Source organism: Alexandromys fortis, unplaced genomic scaffold, assembly GCF_014885135.2.
Source record: "Alexandromys fortis isolate MF-2015 unplaced genomic scaffold, M_Fortis_MF-2015_v1.1 scaffold_51, whole genome shotgun sequence".
Lineage (NCBI taxonomy): Eukaryota > Metazoa > Chordata > Mammalia > Rodentia > Cricetidae > Alexandromys > Alexandromys fortis.
The window spans coordinates 3,859,783-3,887,570 of NW_026067925.1; the positions used below are offsets into that span (position 1 = coordinate 3,859,783).

The window sequence follows — 27,788 nt, forward strand, 5'->3', positions numbered from 1 at the left end:
GTAGTATATTTTATGCTAGATGACTTTGAACATACTACTAAGCTGCTTTAAGTTGATTACAATTGCAGTGTGCATGTGTAACATTGGAATTAGGCTGACTTTGCGTTCCCACCAGTCTGCATCTGTGTCCTTTTTCTTCAGAATCCTGCCATTGACATTGAGGTGAACTGCATTGATTTGTTTCAAGTAGAGGGATACAATCTGATAGCTTGTGGAACCTTAAACGGCATGATTATCTTATGGAATTTTGTAACAGCTACTGTCAAAGAAATGTAAGTGTTGACTTTGCCCTAAATAATAGGAGATTTCCTGCATAAGAGTCTAAATAGCAAGTAATGCCTTCAAGGAAGGACTTTCCTGGAGGTTATGTTCATAAATATACTGTGTTCTGAGTGTCTAAGTTCCATAATTACACAAAAAAAAACACCTTAAGCGTTTGTATACACAAAAGCTTTCTCCTTTGCATAAATATATGATATTTCCATGTTTAAATTTATGACTTCAATAAATGCTTTTAATTTTTTAAATTTTATTTTATGTATATGGATGTTTTACCTGGGGCCAGAAGAGGATATTGAATCCCCTGAAATGGTTGAGTCATCCTGTCGATAACAGCAATCAAACCCAGGTCTTCCAGAAGAGCAGCCAGTACTCTTAACCACGGAGCCCTCTCTCTATCCTCAACAAATATTTAAAATGTGTAATAACTTGACACATCAATAGGCACAAGCTTTAGTACACATACCCAATCATCACACATTTCCCATCTGGTCATTTGCCATTCAGGTCAAGCTTCACAATTCATGACCTGCCCCTCCCTCAAGCTTCTCCTCCCTCTCTATTCCTAGTGCCCCGTGTTAACATGCTAAGTCGCTAGATCTGCATGGGATTTAGGCCAATGTGAGGAGTTTCACGGCTCCTGCCATTCACTAGGCAAGGCCACACTTGTTTTCAGATACCGGCCCGAGGACTGCTTCTCTACTGACCCTGAATTGGATCCCAAACGATTCCGGATTAATGACATACTGTTCCTCTTCCGACCTCCTGACTGTGTAAGGTAACTCAGACCCTCATGGTCCCGTGGTCCCGTAGTGCTATCTGGAACCCAGGTAGGTGACAGGAGATGCCCATATCCCAGCATTAAGGAAGGGTCAGCTGAAGGAAAATGACCCCTTTGTTTCAACTTTCCTCACTGTCACAGTATTTAGGGGTCTGATGTGTTGGTGGGGTAGACCCTTACCATGTCAGCCTGACTGTGTGGACCCTCAGTACATGTGTCTCACTATGTACACCCTTACCAGGTTAGCCTCACTATGTAGACACGTACCATGTCACCCTCCGATGTCCCTATTACACCAGAAGAAGAAATGGGAAATGCTCACTGGATCTGACTTTTAGCTAAACCTAACACAGTCACCACAGGTGTGCAGCAAACTTAGGTCTTGGAGGGAACAAACTGAAAAGCATTGCAGATTTCATATGCTATCCAGTATAACTGGGGAATCTCCAACCACTCCATCAAGGGCAGAGCATTGTTTGGTAAATTACTAATACACTTCTTTTTTATTTTGTGCTTATATTTGCTTTCAGAGTCTGTACTTATAAGCAACAATGTTTAACAAATTTCTAGAGGGAAATTAAAGTTTCTGTGCTATCGTTAGGGTTCACTTGGTGGTGAGTAGGGGTCTAGCACCTTCCCAATATGTTGTCTTAAAATCACATCAAAAGTCTTTGGAGAATATTATCAGGGCCTGTTCTTTGTACATAAGCTACTTTTCAGCCCATGGCCACAAAACTTAGGAGAGACAGGATCAAACCAGAAGAAACGAAATAAAACAAAACCAGAAACACAGTGCAGAAAGTTAGCCAGATTTGTCTGCACCTGCAGCCATCTACCCTGCACTTCAGCTTCTGACCTTCAGTGGCTCAATCTAGTGTTAAAAATGAGGCAAGCCAGGCCTGGGGAGACAATGCTGAGGCCCCCAGCAATCTCCTGTAACATCATACTAGGGAGCATTGTTTTGTACTGGATGTAAGGTATGGCTGGCCTCATGCGTGAGTGGGATATTTCCACTTATGAGAAGGAAATAACTCCCTGAAAGTGGAGCAGAGGGCACTCCGAGTTCTGTGGGTTTTCTGAACCTTCTATCCTGTGTCTCCTCCATCCCTGTGCAGGAGATCAAGTCAGGATTCCATCTGCTCGTCAACCCAATGTGACTCAAGCAAGGGTCCACAGAGCAGCAAGGTAAGCGCATGGCAGAGAAGCATCTTCCTGATAGAAGCAGCGGTTCAGAACTAGTGGTTCTTGGAGTACATCTGTGTGTACAGGCAAAATCTTTGTTTTCTCTAAAAATCAATGACTACACTGGTTTTCTTTTCGTTTCAAGGTCTTCACATGTGTGAGCAATCGATACATGATCAATGATAAATAAGAGAATCAATAAGTTACACCTATTGTTTTTAAGCTTGTAAAATAACCCAGTATTTTTAGCTTCTCTTCTCTGCTATCATATTTCACATATGGTATAAGTAGATCACAGCCCATAATATAATGCAGTGGCCTTCTGTCCTCTCAGTTCCAACTTTGCATATTTTTGCAGAGTGCTTCTCTAATCACGATTTATTAAGTCAAATTTTCATGCAAAAGTTATTTTGAAAGCGCTAATGTGGTAGAAAGAAAACAACACGGATAGATAGAAAAGTCAGGCAGAGCCATGCCTAAATCTGAGTCCTCTGTACACTGCCTGATTTCTAGCCTTGTCACTAAAGCTGAGTTTCTGCTCCGTTATGGGTAAGAATGGGGGAATAAAGACACCTGTATGTTTGTCAGTAGAATTAAAGACAGTATGCACCAAGAATTGGGCATGTACTGTGGGTTTAACCAGTCATGAGTGCAAGCCACCAACCAGGAAATGCCGTTGCTTTATAGCTCTTCTATTTATGAAAATCTCTACAACACCTTATTTCAAAGAAATAATTGTAAAATGACTTTTAACATTAGTACTTAGGAATGTCAACTCAGCTCTGCAGAAGCTGCCCATCTAATAGGTCCCATCCGCTTACAATGTCACATAAATGTTTTCTCTCTCTTCTCCATTCAGGGAAGCAAACAAAGTATCCATGACACCGAGGTCAAAGGTCAGTATCAGCTCTGTCCTTTAGAACTAAGCAGCTGATTCTGTCTGTGTTTTGCTTTGTGACACTGGGTATCATGCCTGGGACCTCACACAAGCTGGGCCAGTGCTCTTTCACGGAGCTACAGTTCAGACTAGCTCCTCTGCAACAGCGACTTTGTGTGATAGACTATTCCTGATGTGCCCTCTCTGTAACTGAGTATTGAAGTGTTTGGGGTCTAGATAGTCTTAACACTGTGGTTCTCAACCTTCCTAACACTGTAACCCTTTAATACAGTTCCTCATGCTATGGTGACCCCAACCATAAAATTATTTTGTTGCTACTTCATGACTGTAAATTTGCTACTGTTATGAACCAGAAGGTAAATATCTGACAAGCAGGAGGGATATCTGATGTGTGACCCCCAAAGGTTGGTCTAATGGGAAGAATATTAAAATAATGCATTTTAAGGGGCTCAAAGGGAGTGAGAGGGGATGAGAAGGAGTAATCCAGAGTAAATATGACTAATACATATGCTACACATAGGTGAGATTTTCATAAGACCTGTTATTATCAATACTTAATATATGCTAATTTTAAAAGGACGGCATGTCCAGAAACATTCTCAACATGAACAAAAACAAATGTTGCCTTTTATACTAACTGTAGGTTTTTTTGTTTGTTTGTTTTTGTATTTTCCGACACAGGGTTTCTCCGTAGCTTTTGGTTCCTGTCCTGGAACTAGCTCTTGTAGACCAGGCTGGCCTCGAACTCACAGAGATCTGCCTGCCTCTGCCTCCCGAGTGCTGGGATTAAAGGCATGTGCCGCCACCGCCCAGCTGCTAACTCTAGGTTTTTAAAATCTAAAGTACTACTGAACTTCTTAGTGTCCAATGCATTTTGCTAAAATTTATGCTAGTTTTATAAGATATTCTAGATGTTTCAAAACTTTTATAAGGTTTAGCCACCACATGCAGAATTTTCTAGAGTTTTTTTACATTAGGCACCCAAATAAGTCTTTTATATTTTTCCAGTCATCCAGGATTCCATTCTACAATTGCCTTTCTATTTTCTTCTCTGTGAATTCTCTTAAGTTAAAGAAAAAAAATTTGAGAAAATTCCATATTTCTCTTTTCCCACCCGTCTCTTCTTTGGTGTTCCATAAAACTTGAAACCCCAAGGATTAGAAATACCACCAGAGCTCATAAGTTTCTCTATCAGGTGAGCAAGCAGACACAGTGGGAGAGCAGCAGCCGGGGAGCAGAAAACAGCCCACCCCCTCTAGCTCCGTGGAAGCACAGCCTCCCATCCTGGTCACTGCCCATGAGGATGGGCATCTCCGCCTGTGGACGCTGGAGGTAATGAAGTTTGGTCTTGGCTGGCACTCAGAAGGAATGGGATGACAAAGTGGGTAGCTATGTGTTGCAGCCCTCTTCCTCCTGGCATCCACTTCAAACATTTCCTCTATTCTAGTCAAACAGATGGTTTTTCATCTCGCTCACTGACTACCGCCAAGCTATACACCAGGCCGGTTTTACTACTCAGGCCTTAGATCATCAAAACTGAGAAGAGTTTCAAAGCTTTCGAGCTGAGCTGTAATGTCATGATAATATTTTATTGGATATTTAAATGAATGTCCTTAATGATAATATGAAATGATCTAAGAGGCTAGGGAGATGGCTTAGTCAATAAAGTACTGGAGACCTGAGTTCAACCCCTGGAATCCACATCAAAAATCTAAGCACGGTAGAGCACTCCTATAATCCCAGTGCTGGGGAGGATGGATCAACAGATCCTGGGGGCTTCCTGGCAGGTTGTCCTAGCCTAGCTGGCCAGCTATAGGCCAGGGGGAGAGCTTGTCCCAAAATAAGATGAACGATGTTCCTGAGGAGCGACACCTACACATTCATATTTTCATGCCATAAAACAGAATATAAGAATACTGACACAGAGTATATGAAATACTTTTTGTTATCTTTATCTTTGTGTGTGTGTGCGCACGTGTGTTTATTTATATCTGTGTGTGCATGTGGGTGCATACATGCCATAGCAGTCATGAAAAAGTCAGAAGGAAACTTGTGATAGTCATTTTTTCCACCATGTAGGTCCCAGGGATCAAATGTAGGTTGCCAGACTAGGCAGCAAGCCCTTTTACTGGTTGAATCCTAATACAAAACTTTAATGATATAAATTATTGAAAGATGGTATTGCATCACTCTGAGTGTTCTTACATTTTTTACTGTGAAAACAGAAATTTTAATTTACCAGGAGATTTCAAGTGTTTTTTGATAAAGGGTGGGTATGCCAAATTAAAAGTACAAACTAGGGATCAGCAAGATGGCTCAGTGCGTAAAAAATAAGTTGCCACATAAGCTCCAAACCCCAAGTTCAATCCCAGAATCACATGTATGGGTGGAAGGAGAGAACCAGCTCCACAAAGTTGTCCTCTGGCCCAACACACCCGTGTGAGCACCCACCCACACACACACGCACACGCACACACACACACTAATAATAATAAGTTTATTTTTATTTTTTTTAAAGGACTGCCGCACCACTGGGCTTGGGTCATTTATTTATTTATTTTTTAAATATTTATTTAGTTATTTATTATGTATACAATATTCTTTCTGCGTGTGTGCCTGAAGGCCAGAAGAGGGCACCAGACCTCATTACAGATGGTTGTGAGCCACCATGTGGTTGCTGGGAATTGAACTCAGGACCTTTGGAAGAGCAGGCACTGCTCTTAACCGCTGAGCCATCTCTCCAGCCCCCAATAAGTTTATTTTTAAAAAGACTTCAAAGTAAGAGGCGTTAGGAGAACCTATAGATTTCCCATTGTGACCCTGAAACTCTTGGAGACACAGAAGACATGAGTGCAGTGATAAGGCTTCTTCTACTGGAAAACCCAGGAGACAGCAACAGTGTTGTGTGACCCACACCTGATCCGAGAACACAAAGCAGCAAGGCTGCCTGCCAGCTCAGTCCCAGTGTGCCAACGGGTTCTGGCTTCAGTGACACCCCTGGTTTGAAAACACAAACTGCCTCCAAGATAATCTTGGAATAAAATGCCGTTTTATCTGCGATGAATAAAAAAAGAGAAGCAGAACAGATGATATCCAAGTCAAGTCTTAGAAAACAGCTGCTGATTCAGATTCTGTTCCCGGTCTCCAGTGAGATAACATATATGGAAGTCCTTCCAAGGGCTAGCTTATACCACTCAAGGGTACTTTATCTGGGTTTGAATCTCTTGCAATACATTATTGCTCCAATAGTCAGAATTATGTTTTCCTGGCAGGTATATATATATATATATATATATATATATATATATATATATATATATTGAAAGATGCCTTGTAACCATTTGACTCTGATGGGAATGCCTGTGTAAGGGGAGACCATATAGTTGAAATCCCACACAAGGAATTGTATGAAAAGACCCATGGATAACACCAAGGAAAGAGGAACTCAATAATCAGCTAATCCATACGTTGAGTTATCCATACTATTCATTTCAAAGTAATAAGTCCTCATTGATAGCAGCATGTTATTTTCAGTACAGAATAGAAAATCCTGTTAAGTAGCAGGGATAAAAATTGAGACATCTCAGGTAGAGTGAAATTCAACTTTAATATTGCATTCTTATAGAATGCATTATCATAGAAGAAGCATTGTTTGCCTTGTCCTTTGTTCAGGGGAAGCTCCTGAAAGACATACTGCCCTTCACAAAGCACTCTGCCATTTCCCTGACATCACTGTACACTGACTCGTGCTGCCGGACACTGCTGGCTGCGAATGTGGGTAAGTCCTTCTTCTGTCAGGTTAATCTGCATCTTAAGAACCTGTGTGGTATAAAAATGGCTCCGAGAAACACATGTGACATTTACAGGACAAATGAAAGTCTCTGAGAGGTATATTCAAAGTGAGAGAGTTTGAGACCTGAGAACACAAAGCGCCATGGTTATCCACCAGCTCTGACCCAACCTTTTCTGCTTGTGGCATGTGTCCTCCTTACTGTTCCTCCAGGGCCTGGATTATGAGTCCTTATCTAGGTATTTCCTTGCATGTGTTGTTGAAGGCTGCTCCTTCATTGCTGGCTTCCCAGACCCAAAATAATCACACAGAAACTGTATTAATTAAATCACTGCTTGACCTATTAGCTCTACTTCTTATTCGCTAGCTCTTAAATCATAAATTAACCCATTTCTATTCATCTGTGTATCACCATGTGGCTCTGGTTTACTGGCAAGGTTCAGGTGTGTCTGTCTCCTGCAGGCATCTACATGGCTTCTTCCTGATTCTGTTTACTCTCTTTATATATCTTTTCCAGCCTAGCTATATTATGTTAAGCCATTGTTCGAAAGCTGTATAAACCAATAGTATTCACAGCATACAGAGGGGAATCCCACATCATGCATGGATAACCTTTGAATACAGGTGAAATTGCCCATGAATTTGTCCTTCACCTTACAGAATTGCACACCCTCAGGACTCAGCTTAGATGCTAAAACACTGCTGGACCTCCAGGAGACTGAGAAAGGATCTTGCTATTAGACACTGCTGTAGAATGATGGCTGGCATGTCCCAGTGTATCAGCTAATGCCAAATGGCTGCATACTTCCATCTCAGGACAGGATCTAAGTTTCTATCCCTCACCCAAAGGGTCTGGGCCAAGTAAATGTATATTTTTGTTTGTTTTTTAAGATAGGGTCTTTCTATGTAGCTTTGGTTGTCTTGGAACTGTCTATGTTGACCTAGAATGTCCTTGAATTCATAGAAATCAGCCTGCCTCTGCCTTCTGAGTGCTGGGAATAAAATTGTGTGTCACCATGACCAGCCTACAGATAATTTCTTCTTCTGAAATTCTAGAAGGTTTCTGATAGAATTTTGGGGATCTCTTCTATATAATATCATACCGTCTATACATAGAAATGAATTGGTTTGTTTTGCTATTCACAGTCCTTTGATTTTTCTTCTCTTGTCTTATTGCTCTAGCTAGGACTTCAGGCACTATATTGGATAGAAATGGTTAAAGTGGTACTCTTGTCTTCTTTGTTGGAATCCTTTGAATTTTTCCTCATTTAATATCATGATGGCTATTGGTTTTTATATGTATTAGGTTTTATTATGTTGAGATACGTTCTCCATCCCAAGTCTCTCCAGGGATTTTATCTTAAAGGGATACTGTATTTTTCTCAAAGGTCTTTTCTGTATCAATTAAAATAATATGATTTCTGTCCTTGAGTCCATTTATGCAGTCCAATATTATTCCTTGACTTACTTCCATTGAACCATCAATCCACCCCTGGAATAAGGCCAACTTGATCATATTAATGGTATGATGGCTGTGTTCCTGAATTTAGTTCACAAGTTTTTTTTTCAAGAATTTTTCATTTATATTAATCAAGGAAATTGGTCTATAATTCTTTTTCGTGTCGGATTTTATCTAGTTTTCTGTCAAGGTAATCTTGGCTTATTAAAAAGAGCTTGGAAGCATTTCTACCCTTTCTTTTATGGAACAACCTGAGTTATTCCTGAGTATTGCTGTTCATTCTTCTTCCTTTTTTTATGAGATAGGATTTCATGTAGCCCAGGATAGCCTCAGACTTTCTATATAACCAAGGATAACCTTCTACTTCTGGTCATTGTGCCTCTACCTCTTGAGAACTAGGGTTACAATGGACATACCACCACACCCAGTTTTATGCCATGCTAGGGACCAAACCCAGGATTTCTACAGACTAGGCAAGTCTTCCACCAAGCTATATCACCAGACCACAAATTTCCTTTTAGATTCTATTGTATCTACTAATTTAAGTGCCTGAATCAAAATGACTTGTCATTCCAGGGAGCGTTTGACTAAAGAATATAGTATCTAACTAAGGACTCCAATGTTTAAATTTTATACAGAAGGACATGTTATCCTTTGCAGTATTAGTGCCTTCTTGGATCCGCCTCATGATGAAAAGGTATGAACCTTAGCTTTCCACAAACAGCTCATGTTTTTTTTTTTTAAACATTTTCCTCAAGCACACACACAAATGATGGAAATGCAAGTGCCCCCTATACTCCAGGTATACATTTTGCTGTAATTTAAGCTATATGACCCCAGCCTTTGCTTGGGTGGGTGCTGTCTTAAGACAGAGAAAAAAACCCTTGGGTGACCAAATGTTCTTGAACATCTCTGAAACAATTTGAAGTAAGAGAGTACAGACTTTTAGCCTGCCTTTTAAAGAACAGACATGGGAAACTGAGTCAGCAGTCTAAGAATCTCAGAAGAAATTATTTTAGCCCTACTCAAGTCTCAAGGAATAGGAGATGCACAGGACTTTGTGCATGCTCCAGGACTTTGGTCACACAGATAACCATGAGTAGATGGCCCAGGGAAAATATCTTAGTGTGGCCATCGATGAATAGAGAGAAGCATACAGAGTACATTACTGCAGAACAAACCGTAGGAATGTCTTCTGAAGCCCCTTAGACTCCAAACTTAAGGACAAATGTTAAAGAAGGTTGGCCTTCTTCAGGTCCATCAGTTGACCCTCTCACTTCTTTTGAAGGAGAATAAGCTATGCCTAATTCTTCCTACCAATTACTTACAGCAGATGCCTCTTACCCTCAAACCCCATGCAAAGAAGAATGTAGTCAATGCTTTCTCCAGGTACAATTTGCAAATTTAAAAAGTCCCTTGGGCTTCACCTTTTGGATCTGCTTTCCCTCGCTCCTAATGGTCTTTACCTTTACCTTCTGGATCTGCTTTCCTTTGCTCCTAATGGTCTTCCCTGTATCTCCCAACCATCCACTAAAGTCCATGGCACATTAATAAAAATATGAGCTGCTTTATCCAGCAGGGGTATTAGCAGAGTCATAATTCTCCAAAACTGGGATGCTTTTGGTACCTAAGTAAGCAAGAGGAAAGGTAATCAGAGCAGAGGCTCAGTCACCATCTATCCCACCCACTCATAAATATAGCTCTTCAATGGGAAATGATTTTGCTTAAGATTGTGTTTTGATTCATTCCAAGATATGTGTCTTCTTGTTGCCGTCTAGAAATTCAAGCAGCTGCTATCCTGGCGTGCCCATTCTTTAGAAATTATTCAAGTGATCTATGTGGAAGACAAGCAGCTGGTGCTTACTGCCTCCATTGATGGCTCAGTGAGGTAAGCCCAGACGGGTCCATCCTGGGAAGTCGGGGTTGTAGTGTGAGAGGAGTAAGATTGATGCTAATGCTTGTGTGTTTGGTTACGATGCAGTGCTTTGGATCACTTCTTGACCTTTTGGCTAAGATCAAGTGTGTATCTATTCTTATCAGCTGAATATTTGATACATTCTCTATCTTCTGAGGACAATATATTAAATCAATTTGGGATCTGGAAAATGGGATTGGAGTTTGCTCCACCTGTTTGGTATATGGACCTAGTGTCACAGTGGTACACCCCCTTCATGTTGTTTCAGGAAAAGCACAGTTTGGGTACACTTATTAGAATAAATTTATAAGTAAACCAAAAAAGGTTACAAAGAGAATCTTTGGGAAAACCATCACTGGCTTGGATTCTTTTTCTATATCCAGAGAAATGAGCTCTGCTATACTCCTCGCTGAAAAAAAGGACAGAGACATGGGTCTCAGAATCATTTTTTTTTGCAATGTTTGTTGTTTTACAAACTCATTAAGAAATACTGCTTTTAAAAAAGTTATGACAAATATTTGCAGTGGAATTGGGTTTTGTAGGGTTCTTTCAGAGACTGAAGCAGGATAGAAAGCTCAGAGAACTAGACTCATACCTGGGGAAAGCCGCAGAAGATGGTTTGGTATCAAAAGTTTAAAAGACAGTCATAGGAAAGAGGGTGTAGCTAGATGGAGTGGGCACACCAGTAGTTTGGCCCTTTTGGGAATAAAGAGGCAGGAGGATCTCTTGGACTCAGAAATTTTGAGCCAGACTGGGAAACTTTGTCAGAAAGAGAAAGGGAAGGAGAGGAAGGCAGGAGAGGAATGAAGGAATAGAGGAGAAAGGTGAGCAGGAGAGGAAGGAGAAAGGAAATAAAAGGAGAGGGGACAAAAGGAATGAAGGATATAAAGAAAAGAAAGAGGAAAGGAAGAAGGGAGGGAGGAAGGGAGGAAGAATTGGAGGGAAGAAAGGAGGGAAGGAAGGGATAGAGGGAGGGAAGGAAGGAAAGACAGGCAGAAAAGAAAGGGGAAAGAGAAGAAGGAAGGAAAAGAGGATAAAGAAGGGAGGCAAATAGAGGACAGGTGAGGAGGGCAGAAAAGGAAGGGAAGAATAAAGGAAAGAAAGGAGAAGAGGCAGAAAAAATAAGAGTAGAAGGGGAAGAGAGACCCACCCAAAGAAAAGGTCACCCAATAGTGAGAGAAGGGTGTAGCCTAGTTATTTCAGTATGATTGATTTTTTACATAGCCTACTTACTTGAACTTAACTAATTAATTATAATCAATGCTAAGCACATGTACCCAAAATACAAAATACTAAAAATAAATACACATATATAAAGAAAAAGAAAGGAAATGTCATGACATTTCTGAAAACAAACTGCTGCCTACATGAAGTGTTTTAAAATTGTAGCAATGAATTATGCTCTTGAAAGAATAGAGTTAGATAATATTAGAAGATCTGGAGACTTTGAGTGGATCAGAAACCAGTCAAAATACAAACGAAAAGACACAGATGTTTTATACTCTTATCAAGGTCCTTGAATTAAATTTGAACAGATCCTGGCTAACCCTCTGAGCTTGGGGGCCGGAAGAGTTGGCTGGGACACTGTGCAGTACCAAGGCATTGCTGGGGATTTTGTATATTTACCTTTAAAGTGGCCACTAGACGGTTTTAGGCGGAAAACAAATGGCTTAAGAGTGAAAGCCATGTGACAGGTCAAATCAAGAAGATATGAGCTTCAACTACAGGAGAAAATGAAGAAGGGGATCTGCCATATTCCACCAGAGGAACCCTAATGCCGTCCTAGATAGAAGTCACTCTAAGAACTATAATATGAAAATGCCATATTTAGAAATTTCAAGATCAAGATGATTCTGTAGGAGAGGCAAATGGATAGAGCTATTTCTTTATTAGAAAAAGAACCAATTTTATTAGTAGGTAAAAAACATATTATAAATGCCATTAGTAACTTGATTTTCTGGTCTTTTTTCATGGTGAGATATTGTTTGTACAAATAAAGCTTGCCTGGAGATCAGAGGGCAGAGCTAGCCTCTAGATAATCATAGAGGTCTGGAAGTCTGTGCAGACAGACAGGAAGTGATATGACTGGGAGGAAAGAGGAAGTGATAAGGCAAGAGGAGACAGGGAACTCATTCTTTTTTTTTTTTTTTTTTTTTGGGGCTGGGAAGTTGAGAGGTAAGGTGGCTGCGGTTTTGCTCCTTCATCTCTCTGATCTCTGATTTTCCCCAATATCTAACTCCAGGCTCTTATTATTAGGACCTACTAGAACACGTGCTCCATTACTCAGGCTTGTTTTCAGTTTCAGTTACCCATCAACAGAAATGTTTGATGAAGGTTGTAGTACATGTAGTTGTGCGTACACATGGGTGCGAATGCACACGTACATACACCAACCACACAGGTATATAAAGCCTCTATTACTATGAGCATTGCCCTCTTTTCCAGGTCTCTTTAGACTACTGTAACAAAGCACCTTAAAATGGGTTGTTTACAAACAAGAGAAATTTATTACTCATGGTTCTAGAGACTGGAATGTCCAAGATCATATATCAGCAGATCGAACCGATCATAGTGTATGGCCACCAGCTTTCCATCACTACTGCAAAGCACTGGATTAAATTAATAAGGCAGAAGCTTTATGCTAGTGTGTGCACATGTGGGGAGGGTAGAGGACAACTTTATGGAATCAGTTCTCTCCTTCCACTTTTCTGTGGGTTCAGAAGATCAGACTCATCTCATCAGACTTGAGCGACAAGTACCTTTTCCCTCTGACTCACATCAGGGGCCCACAGGGGATGTGTGATGTGGGCTCAGAGCATCAGGGACTTCAGTCCTGAGTGGCATAGCTTTTAAGGCTGCAGTGGGACAGAGCCTCCTGATACAGGGGCCCGGTGGAGGAAAGCTATTCACTTCATAGAGGCTGGGAGGCACACACAGGAAGGGCTATGAGATGACTTTCAATGTGATGTCGTAGTGACCAGTCCAACTAAACCCCACTGATGCGGTTAGCACCTACATGATAGCAGTCAACTCTCCGGTGCCACCAGCTGGAGACCAAGCGTCCAGCACATTAGCCCTTGGAGACATTCTACAACTAAACTGTAACACAGCAAAAAGGGTTGAAACAGCTCCACCAGCCTTCTTTTGCTACGGACACTGCTCTAATTTAACTGTTCCCTCTAAAACCCCTGTTAAAATTGAATCGCCGATGTGAGACATTAAGAGGGTAGGAACTTAATTTGACTGTGACATTTAGAGGTTAAGATTCCTAAAACGTAACCAAGGTTAAGTGAGGCTGATGGCAGGGCGCTGATGCTATGAGACTGTGCCTCATAAATAAATAAATAAATAAATAAATGAATAAATAAATAAAAAAGAGGGCTGGAAAAATGGATCAGAGGGGAAAGGCATTTGTTGCTAAGCTTGATGAACTTGGAAACCTACATGTTAGAGAGGAAACCAACTCCCAAGACTTGTTCTCTAACCTCCACACAAGCCCCTGTACACACATACAATAAATCAGTAAATATAAAAAATGTGAAGGACCAAAGGCATGAGAAAGGATAACGTGTCTTGTCCTGTGATGCTCTGGAGAGCATTGGAACTCTGGAGAGGGCCCCTTCTAGCATGGAGGACATCACCCTACGTGACCAACAGTTTTGAACTTCTCCATCTCCATACATCATGCAGTCAGCTATAAAAGAAAAAGCAGAATAGGTCAGGCACTAGTTCTATTTATGTAGGTGGACTCCTCATGACCTAAGCATTCCCTAAAGGCTCCACCTCATGCCATCCTGTTAGGAAATAGGGTTCAACATGACTTTGTGGGGACACGGACATTTAGAATAATGCCCTGCTCAAGCCAGTCGTCCTTGGCCTGGAGAAATTATTTTTATGATTCCTTTAAGTGGAACACTCCCCAGACACTCGGTTCATAGAGCGCGTCTCTATTAATAGCGGTCTCAAAGCACTGCTGCCTTTGTAACTAAGCCACATCCTTTGGCTACTGGATGCTGCCACATTCTCTAGAGGCAGGTACTCTCACATCCTAAATCTTGTTTATGAAAAGATTATGACTTTTCAATGGAGAATAAAACATGACTGAGACTTAAGTCTGGGGCATAGGGCAGGAAATTGGAGGCCTCCTGATGACTCAGGTCCCTGTCTAAGGCCCAGGATGTCAGGTGAGGTTGTTCACTTGGAAAGAGCCGTGAGCAACAGGAAACACTGTGAAGCAGGAAGTCAAATTGCTTTCGTATGGACCTGGAGCAGAATTCATCTAGCCTCCTAGGCTTCTTGCTTTCTGCTTAAAAGGCTTGTTATAAATGCTCTTGATGACTCTATTTCCTTATTGGTAAGAGCTCTGGGAAGGCCAAGCTACGTCAGTAATGCTCTCAATTAAAATATGGGAGGTATGTAAGATGCTCATGCTAAATCCTCAGACAGTAACAAGTACGAGGCATCGCCGCCGGCTACCTGTGCGTCTGCCTTCCCTCGCTAGCTACTTTGAGTGAGCCTACTATCTGAATGGTGTAGAATTTACTGTCAGTCCCTTTAGGCTATGTTCCTTCTCAGTCATTGCCACAAACCCATGGGTTAGAGTTGAAACCAAGACATAAAGAGACGTCTGTAATCCCAGAACCCGAGAGGCTAACACAAGAAGAGCATTACCTTGTTATGTAGCCCTGTTTAACTTGGCCAGACAGGACTTCCTATAAATCTCTGGATGGCTAAACTAGGCTACCCGATGAGAAATGCGCCCCCCCCAAAAAAAAAGAAAGAGAGAAAGAAAGAAAACCGAAACTAAAATAAATAGGCACAAAGCAGCTCTCTGTAGGATACAGAGCACATGTTCCTGCTAATGGCATTCTATATTAGTTTAAGTCCACTGGGCAAATTGGAGTGGTGTCTTAGAATAATGAAATAACACAAATGGGTAACAAAGGACTTCCTTTATCATTCTTCCTCATTATTCAGCTGGGGACACTGGAGAGTAGGAATTGTAGTTGGAATGTAGGAAGAAGTCAGTATTTCCAGAAGCATCCCCAGATCTCTCTTCGCACGAGTTCTGTGTTGGTGATGATTTCTAAGTAGACAGATGAAACATAGCCCACTGTAAGACCTACTTTAGCTCATAGGCACTCAGGATGGGTTCTGATCAGCTTGTGTTGGCAGGGTTGTTCAGAGAGAAATGTCTTCTTTGCCTTTTTTTTTTTTTTTTTTTGCTTATATCAGTGAAGAGTGCTCACACAAGTTCAAGTTGGCGAATACCAAAAAGTTACAGGTTAGAGTTCTGACAGATCAATATGTTTACATTAAGGGCTAGGGGTGTGGTCCAGTGAGAGAATGCTTATCTGGTGTGCTCCAAGTATTGAGCTCAAAAATAAAGGTTTGTGTAATGGTTAGCTCCACAGCATTGAGGGGGAAGTGTCCAGAATGAACTTTAAAATCCTTGGTAGACCAATGCAGTCCACGTGACCTATGACCTGTGCTCAAACTCACTTCCTCTGGCCTCCCCAATGACTTCCCTCCCTCCCTTGACTCTCCTTCAGGCTCTGGCATTCCACCAGCGGCCATTACTGTGGCTATTTCGGACAACGGAGAATGTTTGATCTAACCCAAAGCAGTGATTTCATTTTGCCATGTGATGTTAATGAATATCCCGTAGAGATAAAAGAAGAAAGCAAGTTCACAGAGAAGAAGCAGAAATATGAATATCCTCTGATATTTGACCGTGAGAGGTGAGAACTTTTTTTTTCTTTAAATGAACAGACGAGAGTTAAATTATAACTATGTGGTAACACCTCAGAAGAATAGGGAATTCAAAGTCACCGCTCTTCAATAATTTTGACGCCCCATGGAAGGGAGTAGTAAGTAAATAAACAACTGTAATTCAGTGCAGTAGTCCCAAGAACACTAATTCTTAGTAACCAATGGGCGAGACCAAAGAACAAAAAGGCATTTGTGTCAGAAGAGGCACCAAATAACTTGAGACCGTGATATGATATAGTCCTAACCATGGAGCCTGGGGGCAGAGGGGATGTGGGAAAGATACTGAAGATAAAACTACAAAAGCCTAAGGGAACCAGATCCCCCTCTGCTCAGACCTGCAATCTCAGAACTGCTGAGGCTATCATGGGCTACCTGGCAAAACTCTGGGTCAAAAGCAAACAAGATAAAACACAATAAATGGACTGAAGAAGTGGCTCTGTGGCTAAGAGCACTGACTGTCCTTGCAGAGGATCACAGGACAGTTCTCAGCACCCAATCAGGTGGCTTTATAACCATCTGTAACTCCAGCTCCAGGGGACTCAGCTGCTTCTCCTCACCTCCAAAGACACCGGCACGTGTACATACTCACACAGATATAAATATAAAACTAAAATCTGTTCTAAAAAGAAAAAAAATCTACAGAGGTCACACTGCCAAGTCTCCGAGCCAAACTGAGAAATTCAAGCTCACTGGAACAGGAGTCCCAGTAGGAAACACTATGGCATGGAGGAAAACCTGATGGGTTTGGCTGGGGGCAGGGGTTCAATCTACAGTGCTTGTGGTGCATCCAGGGAGAGCATCTCAGAAGCACTTAGGGTCGTCGGCCCAGACGTGCTGAACAGTCCACAGCTGTAGACAAGGTTCTGAAGTCAGTTATCAGGGTAATAATTTCACTGTGGATAAGGCATTCAGGTACCACATCTTAAGTCAGAAAAATAGAAAACGAAGAAATAAACAAAGAGAAGGCCAAGGAAGAGATTCATGTGGAAAATCTTGAAAGAGAATAGCTAATGTATAAAAAGAAAAAAAAACACAAATAAATAATGAAAAGGAAGTCAAGGGAGAGGGTGTGTACAAGAACATGGCAGATCTTTTATAGTATATGGGAACAAAGCCACTCAACAGAGAAGGAAGCATTGGCTTGACACGACAAGGTCCTTGATGACTCTGGAAGGAAAATTTCAGTGGAGTGATGGGAGAAAGATGACAAGACAAAAGTTAAGAAAGCTCCAGGGAAAGTTACCTTTCCTTCTATAGTTAACAATTACATTTTTTTATATGTTACAATACAATATTTTGGCACATGTATTTGTGCCACACATATAATATGTATTTAAAATGATAGGAATTGTTTTCATTTTGGTTAACATTAGTTTATGCTTAGAACCTTCAATCAACCTGGGTACACAGTAGAGATTGGGCTTGGTAGCTTGTGTCTGTATTCCCAGCCGAGTCCAAGAGGCTCAGTGAAAGTTCAAGTCTAGCTTGGGCTTTGTACAGTTTTAGACCAACCAGAGATACATAATGAGACCCTGTTTCAGAAGAACTACAGAAATAAAAAGATATCTAGTAGAGCTTATTAGAAGCTGAAGAAGGAGGAAAAGGAGGCTTGGTAACAGTCATCAAACATACAATTAACATAGGTTACTTTTCAAATAAAGCAAATAATTGTAAGCGTTGCAGGAGAGTCTGTTCCATGGGTGTGTTTTTGTGTGAAGGATGGGGATGCTTAAAGGTGGGGAGGAGGGAAATGGTTCTGCGGTGGAGAAGGGAATGTGAGGAAGACAGCGGTTCACAAATGTCACCTCTTGCTTTTTGACTGGCTTTGCCATAGCAGAAGAGGCTGCTGCTCTTCTGAGCCAAGCTTATATGATAGATGCCTAAATGTCCAGTTTAAAAAGAAAACAAAAACTAACAACAGCAAAAAACAGACCCACCTAGGGCTAGTGATAATCCTGTAAATCAGAAATTGGAGAGCCAACAAAGATGATTCCCAAGCAGGAAGCCTCTGAGGGGTCATCAAAAAGAAGGTCTTTTTGAAGGACCCTAAGTGAGCCAAAACTGGGAAGACTAGATGCCATTGTTTAATTCGAGGAATGCCAAAAATGCTATAAATAAGAATTGAAGCTAAGAACAAAATCGACAGGACTCAAAAATACACAACCAAGTTGGCAAGAATCAAGGTCTCCAGGTGACTGAAAAGCACCACCTGAAGGTTCGAGGCTTCCCTTGGCTGGCCAGTAAAGAGCAATGGAAAGGAGCCTGGTTAACGTGTAAGAAATAGACTTGTAGAATCAAGCCCATCAGGATGAGGCCAGGTCCAGCAATGAGAGATGATTAGCCCTACCTTTTGGATAACTTTCCAGACTTGAATATCTATGTATCTTGTGTTAGTCACTCCACTTTCAGCTGTGACCAAATAACTGTCCAAGGTAACTTAAGGAAGCATTTGTTTTGGCTCAAGCTTCCAGGGCACAGTCTGCCTTGGCATGGAAGTCATAGCAACAGGAGCCTCTTTGTGAATGTGAGGCTTCTTTACTCATGAGTCCTTTAAGGACCACTGTCTTGTTTACGCATCTTTGTAAAACCCCTGTTCTTAGCTCAGTGGCAGCCTCCAAAAGGCACTCAAAAAATAGTTCTGAAGAACTACTAGTGACTATTACAAGCACAGGGCACAAATGTAAGTGATAGACACCAAAGCATCAAAGGATTGTCACGTCTTGGATAATTAAAATGTATAAGTGTTTATACTGTCTTATGAAGAAATAAATCTGCTCTGTATAGCAAATTAAGCCTTGCTCTACACAATGACTCAGTTACATTATATTTGTTTATTTGTTTGAGGAGGAACAAAAAGTGCATGGCACAGCAAGTCTGTGAAGGTCAGAGGGCAACAGACAATAGATGGTCTCTCCTTCCGCCCTGTGCATCCTGGGAATCGAACTCAGATCATCAGACTTGGTGTCTTTGCCCACTGACTCATCCCTCTGCCTAGAATGATCCCATTTCAAGTCATATCAGTGACTGTTTTCTTAAAAGTGTTTTTAATGCTTAGCTAGGAGTTTCTAAATACATATGTAAGTAAGTTTTAACTGCAGAGGAAGCTTCCCAAGGTTACTCAAAAGTCAAGCCTGGAATTTAGAAGACTTTATCCCATCCCTATTATGTAGGGCTCCCTGCAAGTGACAACTGATGATTTCAATTACATGGACAATTCTGGCAGAGTAGAAATTGCTGTAGTTTCCCTAGAGGGAGATCTAGGAAGCAAAATGGAATAAGAATTAGGTAGCGTGTCAGTGTTATTGGGACCGGTGCCATGGAAGTCAGCAGTGTGGGGAGCTGAAGGGAAGGATGCACAGTCACACATTGGATATTTGCTCACTTGGCAGGGGATGCAAGTTGCAGCTTTGTGCATGACTCTGTTTTTGTATTTTTGTATGCAGATGGAAAAAAATGAGCTCAGTGTCTTTGCTTTTCAAACGCGCACCTCCCAAGCCCTTTGAAGTGCAACACGATTTTAAATTTTTCAAGTCTCTTTCTTCTCCGAAGGTAGCTAAAATGACAAAACTTACCTTTGTTTTTGAAATTATTTTTGAATTTTTGAATTCAGATATTCCCCTTATTATTGCATGTTAGCTTTCTGTTGTTACTCTTGCAAACTGCCACAGTTTTTTGTTTTTATTTTTTGATTTTTTTGGCATAAACAATGCAAAGTAATTATCTCACAGATTTATAGGTCAAAATAAAAAAAAAAACTAAAATGAGAGCAGGGTGCAAGGCTGCTTGCCTACATTCCAGTAGCTCTTCGGAGGTAGAGAAAGGAGGGTCAAGAGTTCGAGGCCATCCTCAGACACCTGTGGAGCTCAAGGCCTATCTGCCTAGATAAGAATTTGTGTATATATTTTTTAATCCTGAAATGGGTCTCTCACGGGATTGAAAGCGAAGTGTAGCCAGAGCTGTTTTTTTTTAAGGGATTGAAGTGGGTGGGGAACCCATATTCCTTAGTTTGTGTACCCTCCCTTCATCATCAAAGTCAGAAAGGCAGGTTCTCTCTGAGTGCATGGTGGGGGTAGAAGCCTCACTCAGTGGGAAAGGTTCTGTACTTGGAAGAATCAAGTGATTATCTGGTGGCACCCAGGTAAGTTGGGAGAACCTCTCCCTTCAAGTGGAAAGTCAGTATTTAGTACTCCCAGGTTGAGGGTAGGAAATAGGGGGTAGACATCATCATTGGGGCTCCTTCTGTGTTCACGGGCGCATTTTGTTTACAGCCTGAGAAAAGTGAGTTGTTATTATTTAACCATGCTAGAGGATGGATTAGTGTGGGGCCAAAGGTCTGGAATTGATCAGTCATTAAAATGTATTCCCTCTGGCTCGCCCACAAATAAAGCAAGCACACCTGCCCAAATTAATCTCTAGTCCACTACTGCATCTCTGTCTACCAAACACATTCACCATCTTCCTGAGCTTCCTGTTCCTGAAATGCACTTTATCTGGGGTGCCTTTGACACAGCCAGAATGTGCCTTCTTCTGTCCGAACCCACCCTGTCTTCAGAAAACTCGTAAATGAACAAAGGTGGGTATCTGGACTATGGGAGGGGAAAAAAACCTCCGAAAAACAAATAAGAAAAAATGAGTCTAAAAACTGCTTTCAAAGCTTGGCTATTTCACTAAAGAAAAAGTGCATGCCAATAAGACACCTAACCTCTTTAGTACACAGTAAATGCGCATCAATAGCACTGTGGGATTCCACTTTAGACCTCCCAGGGTTTAAATAAAGAATCCGAGGACACCAGAAGCACTAATCTGGTGGCAGTCATATGAACTGGTTTAGAAAGTCACTGAAAATCAACGTGGTATTATCAGGTATGGTTGAAAATAGCCCTCGTACGTACATTTTAACTCAAAAGATGCGTGTAAAAATGCTGGGATAGAAGGCTAGATTGGTCTATATAGTGAATTCTATGTTGGCCTATAGGCTACAAAAAGAGACTTGTCTCAAAAATCAACACACACACATAAGAAGCACACCAAGGTAAGATGATAACTGAAATATTAAATAAATCTGTTAAAATCCTTAGAAAGACTTTTCGGAGTCCTTGAAACACTCAAATATGGCAAATTTCTTCTCTTGCCTCCCTATCTTCCTACCTCACTTGTCCAGTGAATGAAAAGGCTTCAACACCAATTGAGTTGAGATGTGATTCACTTGGAGTCTCTGATACTAGACAGCTTTCTGATAATTTCCTTTTGATATGTGGCTTACAGTACCAATGATACCATCATAGGCAAGTTTGCTTTGGAGTAGCCCCTTTCCCTAAGTTTATCTTCATCAGAGAACTTGCCTAAGATCTGACATTAGTGAGTCAGGTTTTTGGTGGATAGAACGTGCTCTTTCCAGTAAATCATTGTGTTCTTTTGTAGATTCGCCGATATGCTTTGGAAGGTTTCATGACAGAAAACAGAGAGGCAGGGATTGTTTTTGGCTCTCTGCCTATATACAGGGTAAGTCAGAAGTTTCTCTAACTAGGGTGGTAACAGGGCAATACAAAAATCTGGTTTCTTATTGCTGACACAATCAGCCCACAGATGTTTCCGTAAACACACCAGGCCCCGTCCTAGGCAAGTCTTGGGTTACGTCTGTCAGTAGGCTTGAATTGCTCACCTCTGCCATTGCACGTAAGAGTGACTTGAGCTTTGACCCAGTGGTTCATACCATCAGGATAAAATCCAAATGCCTTAGAGTAGCATGCAAACCTTCTATGACCTGGCTGTGCTAGACTTTGGGGTCCTGCTTCCTCCACATTCTCCCTATGCTGTTCCTTTGGTCCAGCCATGCTTGAGTGTCACTGGGTACTCCATCACTGTGCCTATGCTCCTATCTGCTCAACAGTCCTCAAACCTCTTGTCCGAGTCTCCACCCCCAGATAACCAGTGTTAAGTAACTAGTGAATGAAACCAAGAAATAACAAACCAAATACTAAGTGTGTCAACATGATGTCAACATAGATCTTAAGCATTCCTTATCTTTCTAAGGACATGTTCATTGGAGTAGATCACAAAAATCAATGAGCTGATGGTGATCAACAATTAACTGGGGAGACAGTTCAGTCATTAAAGGGCTTGACACACAAGTATAAGGACTTGGGTTTGGATCCCCAGCACCCCCCCCACACACACAAAACTGAACACAGTAGGGTGCATCTGTAATGCCTGTGCTGGGGAGGCAGAGACAGAAGAATCCCTTGGGTTCTTGACCACCTGTTCCAGTGTAATTAGTAAGCTCGAGCTTCAGTAAGAGACTGGTCCTCAAAACATAAGGTGGGGAGCTGGGGAGAGTTCTCCGTAAATAAAACACTTGTCTTACAAGCACGAGGACCAGAGTTCAGATCCTCAGAACTCACAGAAGAGTCGAGAAGTCGAGGCAGTTCACCTGCATTCCCAGTGCTTAGGAGGTTGAGGGTGGGGAGGATTCTGTGAGACAAGCTGGCTAGCTTGGCCAGCCCAAACTGGCTCGCTCCAATAACCCTGCATCAGTCAATAAAGTAGAGCTGGCCTCCAGAAGCAGGAGTATGTGTATGTGTGTGTGTGTGTGTTGGTGCGTGTGTGCATGCACACACACACTCACACACACTGAAATAACAATAAGTTAATGCACACCAGAATGGCAGAGGCAGAAGGGTGTAGAGTTCAAGGTCAGCCTGAAATACATAAATCTGCCTCAAAAAAATCAAAAGTAAGGGGCTGGAAAAATGACTCAGTGGTTAAGAATATTTGCTGCTGGGTTCAATTCCAAGCATCCCCATGGCAGCTCACAAATTCCTATAACCCCAGTTCCAGGGGATCCAACACCCTATCTCATCCACTGAAGACACCCAGAACATGCGTGGTACACAGGCAGAACACCCAAACACAAGCAAGTATTTTTTATTTAAAAAAAATTAGAAAAACCAAACTAACAGCAGGAGAAAGAACAATGGGTGTCTGAAAGGGGGCGTGTGCTTGAAGCAGATGAGCCTCTCGTGTGGCACCCCTACCTCAGGTTTACATTCTGGAAGGAAACACCCACCCTACGTGTACTTAACTTGGGCCGTGGTTTACAGGTGCCGAGCCCCACGAGTCTAAGATACCTTCCTCTCATTGGCTCTGATGCACACAGAGACTCGGTAGAGGGCGTCCACGGGAAGAAGAAGGGCGCGCATGTTCAGCATGACAAAGTAAGTTACGTGCACCCCACAAAGCACTATAATTCCACACGCACCCAGCACACATACAGATTTTCTTTTTAATTGCTTCTCTGTCCCCCAAAACCTCCTGAGCCTAAAAGTATTTCAGAGCTTATTTTCGTGGAGATTCCAGATGTTCCGTTCAGTGAAGGTTAAAGTCATGTGTTTGTTGGGTAGGAAATGACAGGGAAACCAAATGCAACCTGTGGGCCTGAACAAACCAGGCTGCCCCGGTACGTCACCAAACATGTTCTTTGAGTGACCTTGGAAGCAACTAGATATAACATGGTTGTGCAGTGTTACTGTCCTCACTTTGGGGTCTTACTGCACCTTTGCAGGCAGTGGGAGCCCTGGTATCTGCAGCGGTTGTCCCTGTGTGTTAACAGGAATTGGCATGCAATTTTTTAAAAAAGCATGACGTGTTCTTATAAAGGAGTCTCTTAATTTTGACAATTAAATTAAAAGAAAATGTTAGATCCATCTTGCATTTGGTCAGGTGATACCAAAGACCACTTGCTAATTAGATGATAAGCCCAAGATCTTTCCCTTCAAATTTCCTTGATCAGAGTTTATTCTAATAGCACTAGAAGCTTCCATGGACCTGACTTAACCTACACTCATCTATGTAGTCATCAGTATGGGTCCAGCGGAAAGAGAAAGATGTAGCCCAGTGTGTGGCTTTTCTTGCCCACTGCTAACTGATGATGGACTCTGTGACAACAACGCTAACCACTTTTAAAAGCTATTTTATAAAATCAAGATGGAAAATGTCTTCATAATTTTGTTAGCTTTTGCACTGAATGGGACTACAGATGCGACCCACTAATCAGCCATGCTGTCAATTATGCGAGAAAGAGCTATTGGCATTAAAAAGAGCTATAAAAATGCTTTTAGTTTTAAGGAATGGATGAAACAGCATGTTACAAGTAATCCAAAAGTAAAAAGTGTGTATATATATATATACATATATGTATGTATATATATCAATATGTCGATAGATAGATAGATAGATAGATAGATAGATAGATAGATAGATAGATTTGTGTTTGGTTCTACAATTTATATATTTAGTGCCCCATATTTTTATTCTTCACATTTTTATCTAACCTGATATTAAATATAAGTTTATTTTCTAATCAAGTCCAAAGCTTAGAAAAGAAGATGGCCACATAGTGGTGTAGGAGGTCCTTCTGTTTGTGTGTTGCTTTCATTGATTAATTAATAAAGAAACTGCTTGGCCTGATAGGGCAGAACTTAGGTAGGCAGTGAAGACAGAACTAAATTCTGGGAGGAAGAAAGAGAGTCAGAGAGGGAGAGCCACCATGGAGACGCCAGGTCAGACATGCTAAATCTTTCTGGGTAAGCCACAACCTTGTGGTGACATACAGATTATTAGAAATGGGTTAAATCAAGATGTGAGAGTTAGCCAATAAGAGGCTAGAATTAATGGGCCAAGCAGTAATTTAATAAATAGAGCTTCTGTGTGATTATTTCAGAAGTAAACTAGCCGGGCATGACGGAACAAAGGGCCTACTTCTTACTAGAACATAGGTCTTAAGAACCAGCATAATGAAATTAAAACTTAGTCATGGCTAGAAGGTCATGGGTTGGTAACTCAGTGGTAGTTAACTGGCTCTGAGTTCAATCCCTAAGTGCTACAAAAATCTAACAAGGGGCCAGGTGTGGTGGCACTCAACTTTAATCCCAGCACTCAGGCAGAGGCAAACAGATCTCTGTGAGTTTGAGGCCAGTCTGGTCTGTAGGGTGGGTTATAGGGCTATGTAGGGAGACCCTGACTCAAAAAAAAGTCATCAAGAAAGTTCAAATATGAAGAAAGCATAAGAATGTCAAGTCTAAAACTGGGCAGGGGTGGCACATGCCTTTAATCCCAGCAACCACACTGGTTAGCCTTAGAGGCTGGGTGGTGGTGGTACATGCCTATAATACCAGTACTAGAGAGGAATATAAGACAGGATGTGACAGGAACTGGCTCTCTTTCAGTCTGATGATTTCGTAGAGGTAAGAGCTTGCTAGTGGTTGACTGCGTTGCTTCTCTGATCTTTCAGTTCAACCCCCAATATCTGTCTTTTGGATTTTATTATTTGTGCTACAAGACTGACACTGAGAATTGGGGAGAGTGTGCTGAGTAGTGGGCTTAGGAAGTATAGAAGTTGGTAGAGAGGACACCTGAAGCATGGGGACACTCCCTGTGCTGGAGTGTGCAGGTCACGAAGGGACCTGAGGCCTCCTATCTTGTCTCAGGAAGAAAGGAGTAGAGACACAACCTGCTGATGCCCAGACATAAAGGACCCTTGAAGACAGGCTGGGCCTCATAGCTTTCTGTTTCTTTTCTTTACCTCATATGTCTCCTCTTCCTTTTTTATGTTACAAAATTTTGTAACCAAATCCCAGAAATATCTCAGAAACATATGGTGTTCATCTAGTGTCTCTTATATAGCAGTCAAATGTTGCTGACAAAATGTCTGTCTATATGTATCTATCTATGGGTTTTAATTTTTTCTTTTTGCATGCATGCATATCCATGTCACGGCATATGTGTGGAGGTCCGAGGACAGCTTTTGGGAGTCATTTCCCACCTTGTACAGTGAGGTCAGGGATAGAACTCAAGTTATCAGGTCTATACAGAAAGTGCTGGCAGCAGCTGAGCCATCTCACTGTCCCAAGGGATGCTTTGGGGTCTTGTCATGCAGCACTGGCTGGCCTGGAACTTGTTTTGTTCTGGGCTGGACTCACACTTGTGGTAGATCCTCCTATCAACCCTTTCCAGTTAGTGTACATGGGTTCTAGAATGGAGAAGCACCCCGTTAGGCAGCTCCAAAGCTCTTCCAGATGGCACCCAAAGCACTCGGGAGAAATATAAGCTGGAAGAAGACAGGTTTCAGGCTCAGTCTCATTCTGAGGTTTCCTGGAGGCAGGCTCACCATTTTCAGACTGAGGTTGAGGTAAGAGCCAGTGGCTGGCAGTTTTGCTCGTCTAGTCTTCAGGTTGAACCCCAATATCTGTCTCTGGATTTTTATTAATCGTGCTACATCCAGAACCCTTTGAGGGTCTCACCTTTCATCAACACTCTCCTGCCCAGAGATGCACAGGACTACTGAACTCACTTCACTGCTTAGCTAGGAGGATGAAAACGCTTTAATGGGAGAAGTTGGGAAGCTTGTCTATCGTGTTCTTTTTACTAATGAATGTGCCACTTATTCCGCAGTCACGGAGGAAAAGCCTGAAAAGAAATTTGGTTCCACAAATCAATCTGGCTTCGTCCTTCTTCCCAAACATGCCCAAGTGAAGAGGAGCCTCGGAACTGGCTGTTGTACAGGAGGCCACAAGAGTCTGGACAACATCTTCCCTCTGTACTTTCAGATGAGACACCGCAAGATGCTTACACATCCCTCTACTTCAGGTCATCCTAGTAATGGAGGTCACTCAAGGGCTTCCGCTGACCTTAGCCCTGACAACAAGCAAGCAACAGCCGGCAGCCAGTTTGACAGCTTCTCTTTAGGCATGGAAAAACACCTAATGAATGGGCAGTGTCTCTTGTCATTGTCAACAAGATGGCACAAGGACACAAATGACATTGGTAGCATGAGTAGCCCCCAAATGCTTAGTGATGCTTAGTTTTCACCTCTGCTCGTTGTTCACCCCAATCCACAACCAGAATTAGAATGTGTGCAGTAAGAGGAAAATTACATGTGTGTCCTGCTGTGTGCATACAAAGAGGATCATTATCGTTGTTTCTTTGTTTATTTGAAGTTGCACCTAGGGGCCTGGCAAGCTAGGCAAGTCGACTACATCAAGGGCTGTTTGGAGATAAGGTTTCACTAGGCTGATCTAGGAGATCTTGAATTTAAGGTTACCCTGCTTCAGCTTTCAGATCTTCTAGGAAAACTATTATTCAAAAAGAAAAATATCCCTACCCAGCCTTTAGCTGTCTGCTTCATCGAGGTAATGTCACCTGAGAATTCCCGGAATGAAGCTGTGACTACAAAAGCTGATTGATTAATGAGAATGTCAGTGACGTGGAGGGGCTGAAGAGTTAAGACCAGAGCCAAATTATCTTGGGGACATCTCTAGTTCCTTTAGTAGCTATTTATTGACCACCACCCCCATGCATGACTCAATGTCTGCTGTGACCATTGGTAAATCCTTTGAAATGTGCCAATCAAATGGCTAAAAATGCTGTCTTACAAAAGGAGGCATTTCACTGAGGTCCAGCTTGCAGCTGCAGAGGGTCAGTCTATTGTCATCATGGCCGGAAACAGGCAGGCATGGCAGTGCGGCAGTAGCTGAGAGCGTTATATCCTGACCCACAGGCAGTAGGCAGAGACACTGGGCCTGGTATGGGCTTTTGAAACCTCAAAGTCCACTCCTGTTGACATATCTCCTCCAACAAGAACACATCTACTCCGAGACCACACCTCCTAATCCTTCCAGAAATTTCACCAGCTAGGGCAAAGTGTGGAAATATTTG

At 41.9% G+C, this 27,788-nt stretch overlaps 1 protein-coding gene and 1 pseudogene across 1 annotated transcript in view; both read left to right on the forward strand.

The window, feature by feature from the left end:
* Nucleotides 1–26,606, forward strand: part of Wdr64 (WD repeat domain 64) — a 92,542-nt gene extending 65,936 nt beyond the window's left edge. Inside the window, exons 16-28 of the mRNA XM_050142882.1 lie at nt 142–272; nt 956–1,057; nt 2,176–2,245; nt 3,102–3,138; nt 4,336–4,472; nt 6,813–6,918; nt 9,028–9,086; nt 10,168–10,277; nt 15,857–16,045; nt 19,520–19,625; nt 21,498–21,578; nt 23,177–23,290; nt 26,526–26,606. Coding sequence (XP_049998839.1) covers nt 142–272; nt 956–1,057; nt 2,176–2,245; nt 3,102–3,138; nt 4,336–4,472; nt 6,813–6,918; nt 9,028–9,086; nt 10,168–10,277; nt 15,857–16,045; nt 19,520–19,625; nt 21,498–21,578; nt 23,177–23,290; nt 26,526–26,606 — 1,323 coding nt within the window. The remainder of the gene's footprint in view (nt 1–141; nt 273–955; nt 1,058–2,175; nt 2,246–3,101; nt 3,139–4,335; nt 4,473–6,812; nt 6,919–9,027; nt 9,087–10,167; nt 10,278–15,856; nt 16,046–19,519; nt 19,626–21,497; nt 21,579–23,176; nt 23,291–26,525) is intronic.
* On the forward strand, nt 10,379–10,558 carry LOC126502256 (uncharacterized; annotated as a pseudogene).
* Nucleotides 26,607–27,788: the final 1,182 nt, after the last annotated feature.